Here is a 16,827-nt window from a genome sequence, read left to right as displayed (position 1 = left end):
TTTATTATACTTGCATATTGTTTTTATTAACGTTTTTCCGTTTTGTAGTCAGTGTAGTGTTGTTGTTAACTTGTTTCCCCCGAGTACCCCACCCCCCCCCCCCCCGATCTCGCCTGCCCTGGGAACGCCACTGTTCCATGGGCTGCTGCAGTGCTGCTGTTCAGCCACAGAGAAGAACACCGCTCTGGTTTTGGGCTCCATGATTCATCAAGTTCAAGGATTCTTAAGTCCAGTCTTATTCAATTCTCCCTTCGGGTGAAAAAAAGAAAATGTCATCGCGACCTCCCATTTGCTTGTTATGCGCTGTTAAAAATAGCATGTTTCGGCAAATGAAATAAAAATCACACAAAAAAAATTAAATAAAGTACACAAGAGCCGAGATATAGGATTTTTAAGTAATAAGTTAACCGGGAAGTGAATGGAGCAGTACATCTTCTGATCGTGTCATCTCTGGTTCTGTGTGAAAAAAAAAAAAAAAAAACATCATAGCAGAATTTGACAAATTAACTCGTCCATGGCAGGCAATGAGTTAAGTATAAATCTGACTGAGCAACCTTCAGGAGTTGAGTAATATTTGACCAGGAGTATCTATACTTTGACTCAAGCACTGGGGTTGAACACTTTATCCACCACTGGTTCACGGGATCTGCATGGTTATGACAGTCATGATAAAAAAAAACAGCACAAAAACATTGTCTTTGCAGCTGTGTGAGCAGCTGTGGGTGCACATTTATTTCTCTTCCATCGTATACTATCGATCATATACGCATGTTATCAAAATATAGAAATCCCCCACACACACATACCCAAAGCAGGGCTGCACATTTCCCCAGGAGCCTCTTCTCCTTTGAGAATTGAGAACTTAAAAAGAGCTTTTTTTGTTACGAAAACATGATGGTTGTCACCATTATATAGCTTATATCTCTTGCACGTTTATACTTCTAATACATGATAAAACATTTTCTTTTAAACACATCCATAACGAGGAAAAAAAAGAAGCTTTGTACGCAAGACGAAATGTCCCAAACTCCAGATTGCTTTGATTTTTTAAATTTAATCCATGAACGCGTAAGGTCTTCAATCATTAGATTGTTGGACGTGTCCTCCGTATAAAAAGTGGAATCAAGACGTGTAGTCTCAGAGACGCGGTGCAGTGTCGGGGTAGTACTGTGAAGAGAGGGGTCTGGTGCATCTGTCATCCGTGTGCTGGTGGGTCGGTGCCAGTGTGTTCCCCACTTTCTGAAGTCCTGACCCCTCGCCCCGTCGCTCGTCACTATCGTATCCTGGTAAACAAGTTCAGCACCGACTTGGATTCCTGAGGAAGACGAACACAAAACATCTGGGTTTCTGAACTGCTTTCCAGTTTTAAAATGAATAAAAAGAAATTTGAAAGAAATGTTGAAAAGACGTAAGCCTGCATGTTTCGTGAGCATGGACGCTGTCCTCTGAATCAATTTTCTTCCTTACAGTTGCCTTGATTAGGACCGAGCAGTTAACTAATAGCCGTCTTAATTTTACTCATTTAGGTAGGTTAATCGAATAGCATTTTTTAAATACATAATTTATATTGCTTAAGTATCAACAAATTGACATGCACTTAACCCGGTTTTATTCTTTGTTGTATAATGGTGTCATACAGAAATATCGAAAATAGCCGATGTACAAGATCACAATGCGTCACAATGCAACGCGTTGTGAGCTTGTAGATCTCACCATAAAAAAAACATTTGGATCATTAATGGCAATCGCAGGAAACATTTTTATAATGGTGATATTATTGCCCAGTCTTAGCCAAGATACAAGATATGTTTCTCTGATGCTTGTGTAAGCTACTGTACTTTGCTGTCAACAACAAATGATCAGGTCAGACTGGTGTCTGTGGCGAATAATGACGGCTGCACTGTACCTTGGTACATCGCGTTTTACTGAATACGTTCCAGAAACGTAGCGTCTCGTCCCCGGCTCCCGTAACGATGGCCTCGCCGTCCGGTGACACAGCCTGGGGTGTAGAAGAACACAAAAGGAGAGGACTGATTTAAGACGCCAACATGACTGAAGTCTTCAATATAAAGTCGGCCATTTTACTTTAGCAATAGCGGTTAAAAGGACCTTCTACACACTTACTTCATTGACAGGTGCATAGTATACCTGAATAAACGTATTTCCATTCAAATGTTTTGGCTGTTCAGTGAAGACGGTGTGCAGGATTCCTTTTTTTAATGCATTGACTTTAGCAACAGCACCTTACATGTACACAGGATTCAGAGAGAACACTACAAGCTTCACTCATGGCACGGGTGACATTATCCCAGTACGACAGGCCCCGTCACATCATTGCGTCTCCATGGTACTGGTCATTGTGTCTATCTATACGGTACTGGTCATTGTGTCTCCATAACGTGGCTGTCGGGCAGAAACCTCTTATCTCCATATTCTAACTTCTTGTGTTTTTTCATAAATCAATGTCCTACTTGATCATACTACAGCGTCACACAAAAGTATCAAAACTAGCAGATCCACAAGCTCGAAATGAGGCGTGAAGCTTGTAGATCTGCTACTTTTGCCGTTTTTGAATTTGAATCCTGAAAAGTAACGGTTTCGGACCCGACAGCGACGATATCATGGTCAGTATCAAGGTCAGCAGCACCTTTAAAATTCATGGAGCTTGTGGGCTTTCAGTTTCCTTTTTCAATTTGACTTCCAATGCAGTCTTACCAGGTATAAAACTCTGTAGGAGTGTCCCGTCAGTTTGGCCACCTGGGTTAGTGATGGGTACTTCCATACCAGGATCTGGTTCTGAGAGTAGCCATGAGTGCTCACCTGAGAATACAGGAAAACATTCACGTAATGCAAATGGTTGCAACTGTAGGTTTAATATTGAGACCAGAATGGGATGATTTAAAGCAGTGTCAGTACTGATTACTAAGGGGAAACCTGGCCCAGGGTTGCCATCTAGTGAATAAAAAAATAAAATAAAAAAAAGAGAATTCTTGCATGGGTCTAACTGTGATTTAATTGTATTCGTTTGGTCATTTCGAACAAGATTTCCAACTTTTAACAATGGCTTCTATTTCACCATGTTAACTTTCCAGGAGGTGAAAGGCTGTAGTTTACAATAGCTTGGAATCCCCATTGATAATGTCATTGGTACGCAGGTTTCTGTGAGTAGACAGACATTTATAATGAGCATTAGTGAGGAATTATATGAAGAACAGGTTGAAAATGAATTTAACCAATGAAAAGTAGTAACAAGTTGACTAATTAAAAACGACATTGGATCGATTGGAACAGGGGTTATTTTTTCTACATTTCCTGAAAAGTTACAGTTTTGGACATACTGTACAGCAAGGGTTCTCAAACTTTCCAGTTTCCAGCGACCCCCCAAAAGAATCATAAAGTTCACACATTACATTTAGTTTAGCCTCGATCTCAAGGCTTTTATTGTTTAGTTTTGCTAAAAAATAAAAGCCTGGAGGAGCGCGTCGGTGTACCCGGTATAGGAAGTGTTTCATTTCCCCAACCAACCAGAGTGCAGTGGGCGTCGCTCGTAATGTTGTGTTAACGGGGCGGGGGTTGACGGACAGATCGGTGAACCAATGGGATCAGGCGCAATCTCTCCGCGCCTCTATACACCAATTAGGCCAATTTGGTATTAAAAAGGTCTTAAGGGATAGGTAACCCCCAAAATTACTTTTTCTATCGATTAGTCACCCCATGGAGACTTTTGTTTTGTTTTTGTCGCATTCCTAAGCCAATAATTTGATGACCGGCAGCGGTTTGGTAGGAGACACAAAGAGTCTCCTTTGTGTCTCCGGAACCGCTGCCTACTGGTCCGCTGGTCATCAAATGATTGGCTTAGGAATGCGACCCCCCCCCCCCCCCACACACACACACACACACACACACATAATTTGGGGACCCCCCAGTTTGGGAACCAATGCTGCACAGTACAAGGTTTCCAGCCACGATCATCATATACAACAGTATAAGCCGTCTCACCAGCTCGTTGGCGTGTTTGGACCAGGCCAGGTTGCAGACCTGTGAGCCGGTGTCCGTGCTCTGCAGGGCCTGGCCCGTCAGCGTGTTCCAGAAGCGGAGGCAGCGGTCGGCCGTGCCGCCGCCCGACGCCAGCAGCCCGTGCTGGTGGGGGGACCAGGCGATGGCCTTCACCGCCGCCAGGTGGTCGCCGTACTGCTGCACCGGCAGCAGACTGGAGCTGTTCCACACCAGTAACTGGGAAGGATTGATTGATTACTTTATTGTCAGAAATGTCAGACATTAAGACCATTCAATCCGGGAAACGCATCTGTCATTTTAGGACTTCTTTGGCTATTCAAAAGTAGCAGATCTACAAGCTCGAAATGCGGCGCAATGATAATCATCTCTGGGACCGCAATCTACACTGTTAAAATCCTCAGTGTTAATGTCCCCCTTAAAAGAGTGTAAAAAAAAATGGAACCAAAGAGACATGGATCGGCTACGACTATGGGTGTGTAGACTAGACGCGTGTGATGCTCGCTCACCTTGTTGTCATTGCCACCGGAGGCGAGGTGCTGGTGGTCCGGGGACCACTTGAGGCCGCACACCTCCTGCCGGTGTCCCTGCAGCCTCCTCTCGACGGGGGGTGGCGTTCGGACGTCCCTCTGCAGGATGACACGGTCACGGCTGCCCGACGACAGCTGCTCCCCGTTCCACGCCAGGGCACCTTGAAGACACCAAGAAGGACAAGGGGGGGTGGAGAGAGTCGTTTTTTGGGTGAGTATTCTTTACTCAAGTGCTACACCTAAATACAATTTCGAGGTACTTTTACGCTACTCGAGAATGTATTTTATTTTAATACTTTTGACTTTTTACAACACTGCAATTATTTGAAAACTATTTGAGAAGCAGATCTACACGCTGACCATGTGTAGCCGCAAAACTACCACAAACATAAATAGGTAGACACCTCAATTCATTCAATTTATATGTATTGTATCTTGCCCTTTCAATTGCTGTGTATCTTCGTGTTTTGTTCTGTGAAGGATTCTTATGTCTATTATCATGTAATGTGTCATGTAAATAACTGAGTATGTGTCATGCTTGCACAGATTGTTCTGGAGCGTCACCAGGACCAGAGCCACACCACCAAATACAATGCAATATCATTGCAATAAATACGTTTTCATCTTGACGAGACGTTCCGACTGAAAAAGTAGGGAGTTTTGTAAAGTGAAAGCGAGTGAAGGAGTGACTGACCTACGCGGGCTGAGTGACCCTCCAGGCTGGTCAGCTTCCTGCCTCCGGCCGCGTCCCAGATCTGGACGTAACCTTTATGGGTTCCTACAGCCACCAGACTGCCCTGACAGGAGCATACGCAACAGTTAGAACCTTTATGGGTTCCTACAGCCACCAGACTGCCCTGACAGGAGCATACGCAACAGTTAGAACCTTTATGGGTTCCTACAGCCACCAGACTGCCCTGACAGGAGCATAAGCAACAGTTATATTTCAATCTTACTATACTTATGAAACAAGAGCCTGGCATTACTTACTACACAGTCAAATCATCCGTGTTCATTTAAAGCAGTTGTTCTCAGTTGTTCTCAGCAGTTGATCTTTTTGTGATTTTGCCAGGGACCCCCCCCCCAGAAGTGAAGATTTGAGTTCAACATTTTCAGAAAGTAAAATATGGTTTAAGTGGTTAAAATGTTTGTGATGCTATATTAAGCAATTTAGCTGGGGACCCCTGGAACCCCCCACCAGGACCCCACTTTGAGGACCAATAATTTAAAGGAGTTGTAAGTGATATTATTTATTAGAAATAAGGTTTCAATAGCAATTACAATAGCAATCATTTGTTAAGTATCGGTTTCTCAGTCTCTCAAACTCTTTAGTTAACAGATAATTATATATTCTCAGAGCGGGATACCAGCTTTATCCAATCAGATGAGAAAACTCATACAGGATAAACAAGTGCAATTGAAATTTATGAAACAAAAACAAAAAGGACTAGACAAAATTGGATCATTATGAAATCGAAGCCGATAAATTATCTTATACCGTATCTTGTACGGTTCTCTCTCCCAATTGGATAAAATTTGTATTCCGACCGTGCAAATGGACCAAACTGACCTTTATGGGTCCATTTGTATACTTTTCTTTTTACTTACTCTCTCGAACCTTCTGTACTATAACAGATGTCATGAGAAGTAAATGGGACATATATCATCTCTGTCAGGTAGAAACCTGTCCAAAACTGTTACTTTTCAGGATTCAAATTCAAAAGTAGCAGATCTACAAGCTCAAAACACGGTGCAAAGCTAGGCTGTAGTATGAAGGAAAAAAATATTAGAATGTGGAGATAAGAGGTTTCTGCTCGACAGTGTCACGATATGATACATGTCCATTAAACAGTCAAACTCACCCTCTCGTTCCAGCACACCGACGTAACAGAATCTCCGTCTACGGAGAGGTCACATAATCTGGTCACCTGAAGACATAGCACATAAACACAGGACACCTTTCAATTAATCTAAAAATGTCTTCTAAAATCAGTTTGAACTGTTTTCTGAAAAACGTATGTTGCTGTATCAGTGGGGCTCAGACATAGAAGAAGTCTAAAATTATGCTTTCCCGGTTTTAATGGGTTAAACGTCTCATCACATCCGTGTTCAAACCTGGACAACTCAAGTTGGTTTTGTCCGGATCAATGACCCATACCCACTCTCATTCAACTGGCATGGACTAATGCAGTGTTTCCCCAAAACAAAGTCTATATTTTGTAAGAAGGGGGGCTCCAAGGAAAAAACTTTCAGAACCACCGGACTAATGTACATCGTGCAATGCCCTTACTACCAAATGATCATTATCCAGGCCAGGGGTAATGTGGGCCCGTGGCACTGCCTCTTCAATCAATTAAAACCGGGAAAGCATCTGTGTCATTTTATACTTTGGTCAAAAATATTTGTGCAAATCTTTGAAGAAAAAAATAAAATAATATATATATATTAAAAAAAATGTTATGTATTTATTTTCTTTTTTTTTTTTAAAGCAAACGTTTTTAACTAAAATCTTTGCTTCTGGGGGGTCCGCGGCCAAACACAAAAACATTTGGGGGTCCTTGACAAGAAAAGGTTTGAGAACCACTGATATAGAAACATAGGTTTTTCAGAAAACTGTTGTGGTAAATTGATACACATATATAAGGACTTATAGAGCCAATTTGAACACACACACTTCTGAGACATGAGGCTGATACTGAATGGTCTACAGCACATTCCAGAGAACACTAGATGTCCAGTTCAAAGGAGGCTTCCCAGAGGGCATCTGACCTTAGCTGACCTTAAGGGTCTTGGGGTGTTGTTCTTCTGCACAATGGACACACACACACACAAGAGGAGATGTAGCACACACACCTAGCTCCGTGCACATCCAATGTATGCAAGTACCCACACACACATGTGAAGTCTGCCTATATATACTGTGAGGACAAAGAAACCGTCCCTTGTCCTTGCCCTTCTTCTTCTTGCTCTGTTCTGTTCCGGCCACACCATGTAGCAGCAAGGCTGACATGTGCTCCTGTGCTCTGTACTCTGTTTTGTCCAATAAATCGACTTGAGGAACATTACTGGTCTGGACCTTTCAACTTCTTCTCCTTATTGTAATAAACTACAATTGGCGAACCAGCAATATACAATACTTTGGCGAACCAGCCAGGACGTGTAAATGGTTTGGTCTTCTTCAGACTACAGTGGTGGACACTGGGTGTCTGTGACCGTTCCACACGAGAAGAACTTGAGAAGAGGAGTACAAGCTGTGATTTTCTTTTGGGAAGAAGATTTTTTTGAAAGCTCATCCGGACCAGATGCAGACCATCTTCCTACACAGATGCAGACCCACCAGAGGAGCAGGCTATGGAAAATTGACAATAACTGATTTTCAACAGATCTACGATGGAACCTCACAGCACCAACCCTGTGATGATACTAGAACTCAGCCTCACAGCATCAACCCCTGTGACGACATGGAAGAAAATAAGTAAAAAGAGGGTTACAGGAAGACTTCAGAGTAGTATGGACAGAGGACAGCAGCATGTTGGCTTGCTAGCTGCACAGACAGCTGCAGCAAGGATGCAACCAGGGAACAGCACTCAGCACTGAGGGGCACAGATGGCCCCCACCCATTCTTTGCCTATGCCACAGGATCCATCTCTGCTCCGTGTGACTGGACTTTGTGTTTGTGGACTGGATGGAAGGTTTAACATGTTTCAATGTTTGTCTGTCTTTTCAACAGGTTGTTTGTTGATGTTATATGTTTGTTGATATTTAGCTGACTAAATTGACATGAGGAGTATTAGAGGAAAGTTGACATGTGGAATAAAAAGAGTCAACAAGGTATTTGCCACGAATGTGAAGATTATTTGTTTTTATGGCCTAACCTCTGGCATTTTAACATTTCAATTGAGCGGGTCCGACAGAGGTTCGGAAGCTCTTGGCCTTGGAAAACAGAGATTTAAAGTACAAACAGATGTATTATCTTACATATCCTAAATTTGAAGATTGGGGAGAGTTTTTACACACAAACCAGCAGATCTACTATTCTGTAAGTGAGTGAAGACGGAGCTGTATCAACTAGTGTTTTGTTGAATGAATGTATGTTGGTTCTATGTTTGTGATAATGGTGATTTAAACTGCGGAGTGTTTGGCTGCCGTTTTATTGCAGTGTTGTAAAGGATTATGTTTCACTCTCTGGTCTCTTGTATCAAATGTGGAGTTTTTTATTTTCGTTGTTGCTACTGGGAACTGTTGAGTTGCGGCCGAGGGCTGCTACTTATTCACTGAAAACTGTGGTTTTCCGTGAGATTGTGATGTTGTGAATATGTTTAACATTTTTTCCTAGAGTTTAAGGAACAGAGAGACCTGCACACTGATTGGAAGGGGAATGCATTTTGATGCGACGTGAGCATCCTATGTATTTTCTGTGAATAGGATTTTCTGAGTTGTTTTATTTTTAAGCTTGTTTTATTGGGAAATAAGTTCCAGTGTTGCCGGTTATCGTCAGACGAACGTCATGTGATCCATGGCTACGCAGTGATCATAAGCCGACACGTTTCTAAATACTGATATTCTTGCATGATTTGTGGAACAGTTTGTCTATTTTTATTTTGAAATTGAATGTGAATCACCTTATGACAATACTGTGTAATCTTAATGCCTGTTTTTATGTTTGTCTGATTGTGTCCCAGTACTTTGTCTATCAAGGGGGGGCAATGAGATGTTGTGGTGTGATGAGTTCTGTCTTTTTGAGGAGTATGTTTTTGTTTCTTACTTGTGTTTTGATTTTCTTCATTGTACCTTGTTTACGAAGGACCAATAGGGCCCTCCGTAGGGGGGAATGTGGTAAATTGATACACATATATAAGGACTTATAGAGCCAATTTGAACACACACACTTCTGAGACATGAGGCTGATACTGAATGGTCTACAGCACATTCCAGAGAACACTAGATGTCCAGTTCAAAGGAGGCTTCCCAGAGGGCATCTGACCTTAGCTGACCTTAAGGGTCTTGGGGTGTTGTTCTTCTGCACAATGGACACACACACACACAAGAGGAGATGTAGCACACACACCTAGCTCCGTGCACATCCAATGTATGCAAGTACCCACACACACATGTGAAGTCTGCCTATATATACTGTGAGGACAAAGAAACCGTCCCTTGTCCTTGCCCTTCTTCTTCTTGCTCTGTTCTGTTCCGGCCACACCATGTAGCAGCAAGGCTGACATGTGCTCCTGTGCTCTGTACTCTGTTTTGTCCAATAAATCGACTTGAGGAACATTACTGGTCTGGACCTTTCAACTTCTTCTCCTTATTGTAATAAACTACAATTGGCGAACCAGCAATATACAATACTGTTGTTAGGATTTAGAAGACATTTTCAGAATGTTGGTAGAACCCAGGCCCCTCCGGCACCTCACCTGGCTGGTACATGCGCTCCACAGGTAGACACAGGCCCCCAGGCCCACGCTGAGCAGGTTGCCTGCAGACCAGTCCACCAGGTTGAGGTAGAAGTCGTCCTGCAGCTCCGGGGCGTCCAGCACCTTGAAGGGGATCTTGGAGATCTTGCGGGCCGGCTTGCGCGGGGAACGGAGCAGCTTGTGACTGCAAAGGTTCGAGGGAGAACAGGACCGAAGGAGGAAAGGTCAACAAGACCAGTCCAAATCTGGACACAATCCAACACAGCATTATTACAGACTAGAGCAGTGGTTCCCAACTTCCCAAACTTTTTAGCTCAACACCTGAGAAACAAAGAGAAATTATACGTTTGCCCGCTCACAACATGTCGCAAGCTTGTGCATCTGCTATTTTCACTACTTCTTAAAGGAGTAGTTCACCCAAAAAATTACTTATTTTCCATCAATTGCACACTCCATGAAGCCTTGAATCCATGGATTTATTTTTGTTTTTGTGGCATTCCTAAGCCAATAATTTGATTACCGTCTCCTACCGGCTAATGTATCCGGTAGTAGACACAAAGTAGATTATTTGTATCCTACCGGATACACACCCGGTCATCAAATTATTGGCTTAGGAATGCCACAAAAACAAAAATAAATCCATGAATTCAAGGCTTCATGGGGTGTTCAATTGATAGAAAATAAGTCATTTTTTGGGTGAACTCCTCCTTTAAACGTTTTTTACCTATGTATTTATGGAAATGATGAGGATATACTTACTTATTATTATGTATTTAATTGATGAAAATGTGACTTTTGTTTTATGTAGGAAACGGGGGAAAAAAGGGGAAATTGACCCATAAAAATCGGTCCGCAACCAAAACATGGGTCCCGACCCACTGTTTGGGAAACAAAATTTTCATTTCAGGGACCACCACTTTGATGTATTCTGTCAGATGGAAGCCTTTTCCAGAAAATGTACTTTTTGGACATACAACAACGTGATTTACAATGGCTACCATGTAGTTATTATTTAGTCAGATGCTCTTGTTAAAGCTGCACTATGTAACTTTCCTCTTCTACCCTGGATTTGAACCTGATTTTTTTAACCATTTGTTTCCTGCGCAAATGCTGACATTTGTACCATTGAGCTAATAGGGCATAGCAGTGGCGGCCATTCTGTGGTGCCACAGATAGAAAACCCATTACTTTTCCCATAGAGATTTCTGAAAATATTTAATTATAAATTATTTAAAACCTGGAACTCCTGGCTTTTAAATCATGACCACGGCTTCGAGTGGAATCATGACCATAAAACATGTGTCAAAAAGAATGACAGCAACGACAAGGACACCATTTTCTGATCTCTTTTTGCTGGGACCCCAAAATACACTGTAAGACGTCTCAATTTAACTTAGTTACAGAGCCATAATTGTCCATTTGGTTCCCAACTACCCATCATTTAGCTGGGGACCCCCTGGAACCCCCTCAAGGAGCCAGTGGACACACTAGAGTATGGCAAGTGTGATATCAACATACTGTACCTCTTGTTACTAAGAGGAGAAAGGGAGTAGGGCGAGACTTCGTTAGCGCCATCGAAAGGCACTTTCCTTGTGTGGACAGTGTACTGGTGGGGAACACAAAACAACTCTATTACATGCCGAATTCATGTTAAGAGTTTTCAAGTTTTGGGTCACCTGCGCACAAAAAAATGTGACCCAAGACTACTACCGTATTTTCCGCAGTGTAAGGCGCACCGTCAGTGCGCCTTATAGTGCGGATGCGCCTTATAATCCAATGCGCCTTATATATGTATCAATATTGGTTCCCTTGGTTTCCACACTATAAGGCGCACCGTCAGTGCGCCTTATAGTGCGGATGCGCCTTATAATGCGGATGCGCCTTATAATGCGGATGCGCCTTATAATGCGGTGCGCCCTATATATGAAAATAATAATACATTTATTGAAGGTGCGCCTTATACTCAGATGCGCCTTATAGTGCGGAAAATACGGGTAATATGTGTTATCTGACCACAGGTGCACATCGTTTCTACTACCCCTGTGGGGTAAAATATGTTGTGCCAGGGACCCCCAGAATTTGTTTTAACATTTCTGTAAAACAAAAATCAAAATTATTCAAAATGTTCCAAACATTGTTGAGATTTTTCAAATAATTAAAAAAATAGCAGATCTACAAGCTCATAGTGCGGCACTCGGTGCCGCGCTATGAGCTTGTATATGTGCTATTTTTGAATAGCTAAAGTATAAAATAATAGTTAAAAGTGGTTAAAATGATTGTGTCGCTATATTAACTACTTTAGGGAGTGGGGACCCGCTGGCACCCCCCCCCCCCCCACCCCAAGGAGCCTGGGGGGACCCCACATTGAGAACCATTGGTTCATATACCCTGAAGAGGCTGTGAGAGTCTTGGGAGAGGACTGTATGTCTCCGGTCGTCAGTATGAGGGTCTGGCACCGTCTCGATGCCCGCCCCCAATAACTCATTCCTCAACAGGGCAGCATAGGCTACAGCATCTGGAAGAAGGACCGTACAGACATATTATGCAATAGCGGATAAGAAGACATCGTCTCTGTCGGGTGGAAACCTCATATGTCCAAAACTGTTACTTTTCAGGATTCAAATAAAAAAAAGAAGCTAAAGTAGCAGATCAACAAGCTCAAAACGCGGCGCTTTCGATCTTGTAGATCTGCTACTTTTGATGTTTTTGTGTGACGCTGTAGGATAATCAAGTAGGGCGTTAATTTACGAGAAAGAAAATATGGAGATAAGAGAATATGGAGATAAGAGGTTTCTGCCCGACAGCAACGATGTGGTACTTTCCAGGATTTCCCACAAACCAATGACCAAAAAAAAAAAAAACAGGGTCTCAGATCAATCATTAATCCTCCTTTCCATTGAGGAATGGCCCTCATTTATGGTATCAACTCGAGTTACATAACGTCGCAGTCAGGCAGAAAACTATCTACATACAATTAAAAGAAGAAATCTATTAATTGTGAAGGAACAAAGGTAGATAAAATGAGTCAAAATTAAAGGTTGTTTAATCACTACGGTCAGAGTACAGATAATACACTTCTTGGTGTTCATTTATCAGCAAAGAGTGTAAAAGAGAGGATTTGACTGTGTACATGACAAAAGGATTACCAACCTTTGCCTGAATCAGAGCTAGCGTCCTTTGCCTTGTGGCTCTGACTGGGAGAGCCACAGTTTTCCTTAAGGAGAAAGAAGACAACCATACAACATCTCAACCATAGCTTTAACCAGTGTTGCATTGGAAAGTGGTTGCACTCTATTTTAAAGACCACACACTATTTTAAACACACATAGATATATAGTGTCTAGTTCTCTCACATTGGCATAATGAAAGTTGATGCTCCAGTTGCTTCCAGCACGAGTGGGAATGAAGCGATCTCCTGACTTGACACTGAGGGGGCTGCAAGCGGCCCCTCCACACTGGGGACAGAGAGAGAGAATGGTTCATCGTTTCACAGCATGAGTGCATGGGGGTTATATTTCTCAAGCTTATATGGCAATATTGAACAAGAAGTGCCTGATGCCTCGCAATATCACCTCACCCATAGACTCAGTTTATAGAGCCATAATAATTAACTGTCTAGTGTAGTGCGGTTCATTGAGAACATTTTACAGTGGTTCTCAATGTGGGGCCCGGGGAACCACCATGTGTCATTGAGGGTGGTCCCCAACAAAATGAGTCACTATTATTTCACTGGTAGACCATAGGTTTCAATCTTTCCACTGTTGAACGTTGACAAAAATCTTCTCTTATGGGGATCCCTGGCACAAACTATTAAAAACAATTATCTAATTATAACGTCTCTGTCGGGTGGAAACCTCATGTCCAAAACTGTTACTTTTCAGGATTCAAATTCAGAAATAGCAAAAGTAGCAGATCTACAAGCTCAAAACGTGTTGCTTCGAGCTTTTGGATCTGCTATTTTATGCTTTTGTGTGACACTGACTGTAGTATGATCAAGTAGGACATTAATTTGCAAAGAAAAACACAAAAAGTTAAAACCTGGAGTAAGGTTTCTGCCTGACAGAAATGATATCTTTATCTTTCATACCGTCATGTTGCCGTTAGCACACTACTGTGGACCTCAACACACTTGCATTTTACTGCTTGTACCCATGTAGCTGTACTTCAACAAACAGCCACTGAAGGGCTAATAAATGGTAAATGGTGCATTTATATATCGCTTCTATCCGAAGTGCTTTACATTGATTGTGCCATTAACCCATTCACACACACATTCATACACCGATGGCGGAGGAAACCATGCAAGGCACCAACCTGCTCATCGGGAGCAATTAGGGGTTCAGCGTCTTGCTCAAGGACACTTCGACACTAACTCTAGGGGAGCGCCCCAGCCCGGGATCGAACTGGGAACCTTGCGGTTTTCCAGTTCACTCTACCCGGCCACTCTACCCAGGTTGGTTACGTTTAGTCAGGCAATGTCCAGAGCTCATATCTTTGGAATTGCTGATCCATTTATTTCGACAAACCTTTAGTTGGTATAAGGCATAATATAGGGTCCCAAATCCATATAGATTAAACAATAAATCACTGAAATGCTATTTAGTGGCTTTCCCAGGTGCACACCTGACCTGAACCCGCTTTAACCACGTGTGTAATAGGCCTACCTAGTGAACCTGTGGCACACACACGAGAAAGTAACCCTCTTGATCCTTGAAAATCTTTTTAAAAAGGAGGGTCAGAGGGTATGCACATTCATTTGGGGGTCCTTGACTTGAACATGTGTGGAAAACCAGCACTGCTTCACAACTCACTTTAGTCAGGTGGGTTTCTGCTGGCAGGTTCTGGTGGTTAATCTGCCTCAGCAGTCTTCTCTCATACTCCTGGTCCATGTCTTCTACATGTGTAGGACCAGCACCTCCTCCCCCTCCTCCTCCACCTTCAGTCCATTACACCAGGAGGTCCACGACTCTGGCGGACCCCCATGATGTCTGTGTACAAGACAGAATAAAAACGTCACACACCTGTCAAGTAATGCTGTCCAGCTTTGACTTGTATTCCCCTGTCGCACACGACGGTGTCGGTCGCAGACAAGAGAGCAGATCTAAGCTCTTCAGATCTACAAGCTACCTAAATTAGAAGGCGAACCTCAGGTTTATGCCATTCCAAGAATATATAATATATATCAGGATAGCCTGCCCCTGATACATGACTGACTGTCACATATTATGTGCAAAGTCTATTTTGAAGACCATCCATGAATGTCATAATGACAGTCACGGATGATCTTCAAAATAGTGTTTGCACTTTCTCCATTTTTGGCCCGTACATCTACATTAACGTTCAGATTTCAAATATAAAGTGCTGCCCACATGGCCACAAATGTTACAATCATGTACGGCCCCTCAGAAGTACCCGTATATTCCGCATTGTTCAATAAAAACGCATTTTAATCCGATCGGTGGCCAATATCAGGACGGAGTTAAATGGCCTCTACTGGGGCAATAAGCGACGCCACACTGGCTACGAGACTGCAAACCCACACAACACAACACGCCACGTTTTACAAACAGCTATTCAAACATATACGAATACGACAAACATCAAGACAAGACATGTCACTGATGGTTGTCAGTCACACAGCTGTCATCATGCAAACAAACCTATTGCTTTGCAAACAGCTGATGAGCCTCCTCTCTGTTTCTCTCTGTCTCTCAGCAGCACCACCACAGCGACCAGCTGTCCCTCAGGTCCCCAGATCACCTGGCCACATCTCCGGGGACGAGGAGAAGACCCACCCGGAGGGTCGGCCGAGGCCGCTATAACAAGGTCGGATCTTTAAACTTCTCAAAATGTCAAGCGTGCACCCACCGCGACCCCACGGTGTTGTTTATGTCTGGGAAAAGATGGCGACTTGAATCAGCTGTAGCAGCAATGATTCGGGTTGACTTTATAGTAGGACTGTGCAGCGACACCCAGTGGCGCTTATGCCCGATTACACCCATGGCCACGATCCCGGTTAGTAGTATTCTAGGATCCAGGATCCATTCCCATGGCCCGGAGGGGTGGTCTGTCATGCTGTGATTGGCTATGTTGGTTGTCGGGCAACGGTTCACTATTGACGTAATAGTAAACAGTAATGGTTGTGACATAACTGCATTTTGTCCTGTTATTTGTAATTGTAATGTTGATATTTTGTCAATAAAAATAATTAAACATAATAATAACTACAATGGCGCGTGAGTGCAAATACAATACAAATTCAGACAAGACAACATTAAAATGTTAAAATGTTGTCTCGTCTGAATGTTGTATTTGTTCCTGTCAATATTCCACATTTATGACATTTTCATAAATGTGGAATATTGACAGGAACATTTTGACAGCAGGTCAGCAGGTTGCCTGTTTGTTTGGACAAGGTCGTATTTTGAGGGGCAGAAGAGACTGCACTGCAGCAATTCACACCAACACTAAGCCAATATTGACATTTGACAATCTCTATTAAATATTGATTATGTGCTGAAACTAGGTTGTAGTAGACCTGCAGCATGATCATCAACCATCGTTGCATGATCTAGTACTGTCTGGCCAAGGATCACAATGTCAACGTCAGTGCATGGTGTAAAGCAGGGGTCTTCAACGTTTTCAGCCCAAGGACCCCCTAGCTGAGAGAGAGATGAAGCAGGGACCCCCTCATATTGTACAAAATTGTGTTTCATATTAAAACATTTGTTTAACTTAGTCTGCTCTTTTTTCCCTCTACACCTATACCTCTTTGCCAAAAATAGCCGATCTACAAGCTCTCAACGCCTTGCAGCGTGAAGCGTTGAGAGCTTGTAGGTCTGCTATTTTCGGCTAATGTTCCCCTA

The 16,827-nt window shown here is 42.8% G+C and overlaps 1 protein-coding gene across 2 annotated transcripts; it reads right to left on the bottom strand.

Annotated features, from left to right (window-relative positions):
- Positions 1 to 262: 262 nt before the first annotated feature.
- Positions 263 to 15,876, bottom strand: fzr1b (fizzy/cell division cycle 20 related 1b). 2 transcript variants are annotated; one of them, XM_084057534.1, is made up of 14 exons: positions 15,622 to 15,876; positions 14,773 to 14,949; positions 13,315 to 13,416; positions 13,112 to 13,175; positions 12,349 to 12,476; positions 11,485 to 11,567; positions 9,962 to 10,145; positions 6,407 to 6,472; positions 5,239 to 5,341; positions 4,524 to 4,705; positions 4,000 to 4,233; positions 2,716 to 2,820; positions 1,907 to 1,999; positions 263 to 1,315 (listed from the first exon to the last, which is right to left on the bottom strand). In XM_084057534.1, the coding sequence occupies exons 2-14, from the start codon at positions 14,848 to 14,850 to the stop codon at positions 1,274 to 1,276; spliced, it is 1,464 nt and encodes a 487-aa protein (XP_083913660.1). In that variant the 5' UTR covers positions 14,851 to 14,949; positions 15,622 to 15,876; the 3' UTR covers positions 263 to 1,273. The 2 variants fall into 2 exon arrangements, with proteins under 2 accessions (XP_083913660.1, XP_083913661.1); XM_084057535.1 differs by lacking the exons at positions 263 to 1,315; positions 1,907 to 1,999; positions 2,716 to 2,820 and adding an exon at positions 3,109 to 3,159.
- Positions 15,877 to 16,827: the final 951 nt, after the last annotated feature.

This window comes from Gymnoscopelus microlampas (assembly GCF_963454915.1).
Source record: "Gymnoscopelus microlampas genome assembly, chromosome: 5".
Taxonomy (NCBI): domain Eukaryota; kingdom Metazoa; phylum Chordata; class Actinopteri; order Myctophiformes; family Myctophidae; genus Gymnoscopelus; species Gymnoscopelus microlampas.
Note: the sequence above shows the minus strand (reverse complement) of the source record. Positions and strands in the feature narration are given on the sequence as shown.

Excerpts from the sequence above, each read along its gene's own strand:
- fzr1b (XM_084057534.1), bottom strand. The coding sequence starts at position 14,850 with ATGGACCAGGAGTATGAGAGAAGACTGCTGAGGCAGATTAACCACCAG. Across the intron at positions 4,234-4,523 it reads CCGGTGGCAATGACAACAAG|TTACTGGTGTGGAACAGCTC; the intron begins GTGAGCGAGCAT and ends AATCCTTCCCAG. Across the intron at positions 2,000-2,715 it reads CCTACAGAGTTTTATACCTG|GCTGTGTCACCGGACGGCGA; the intron begins GTAAGACTGCAT and ends TCTACACCCCAG.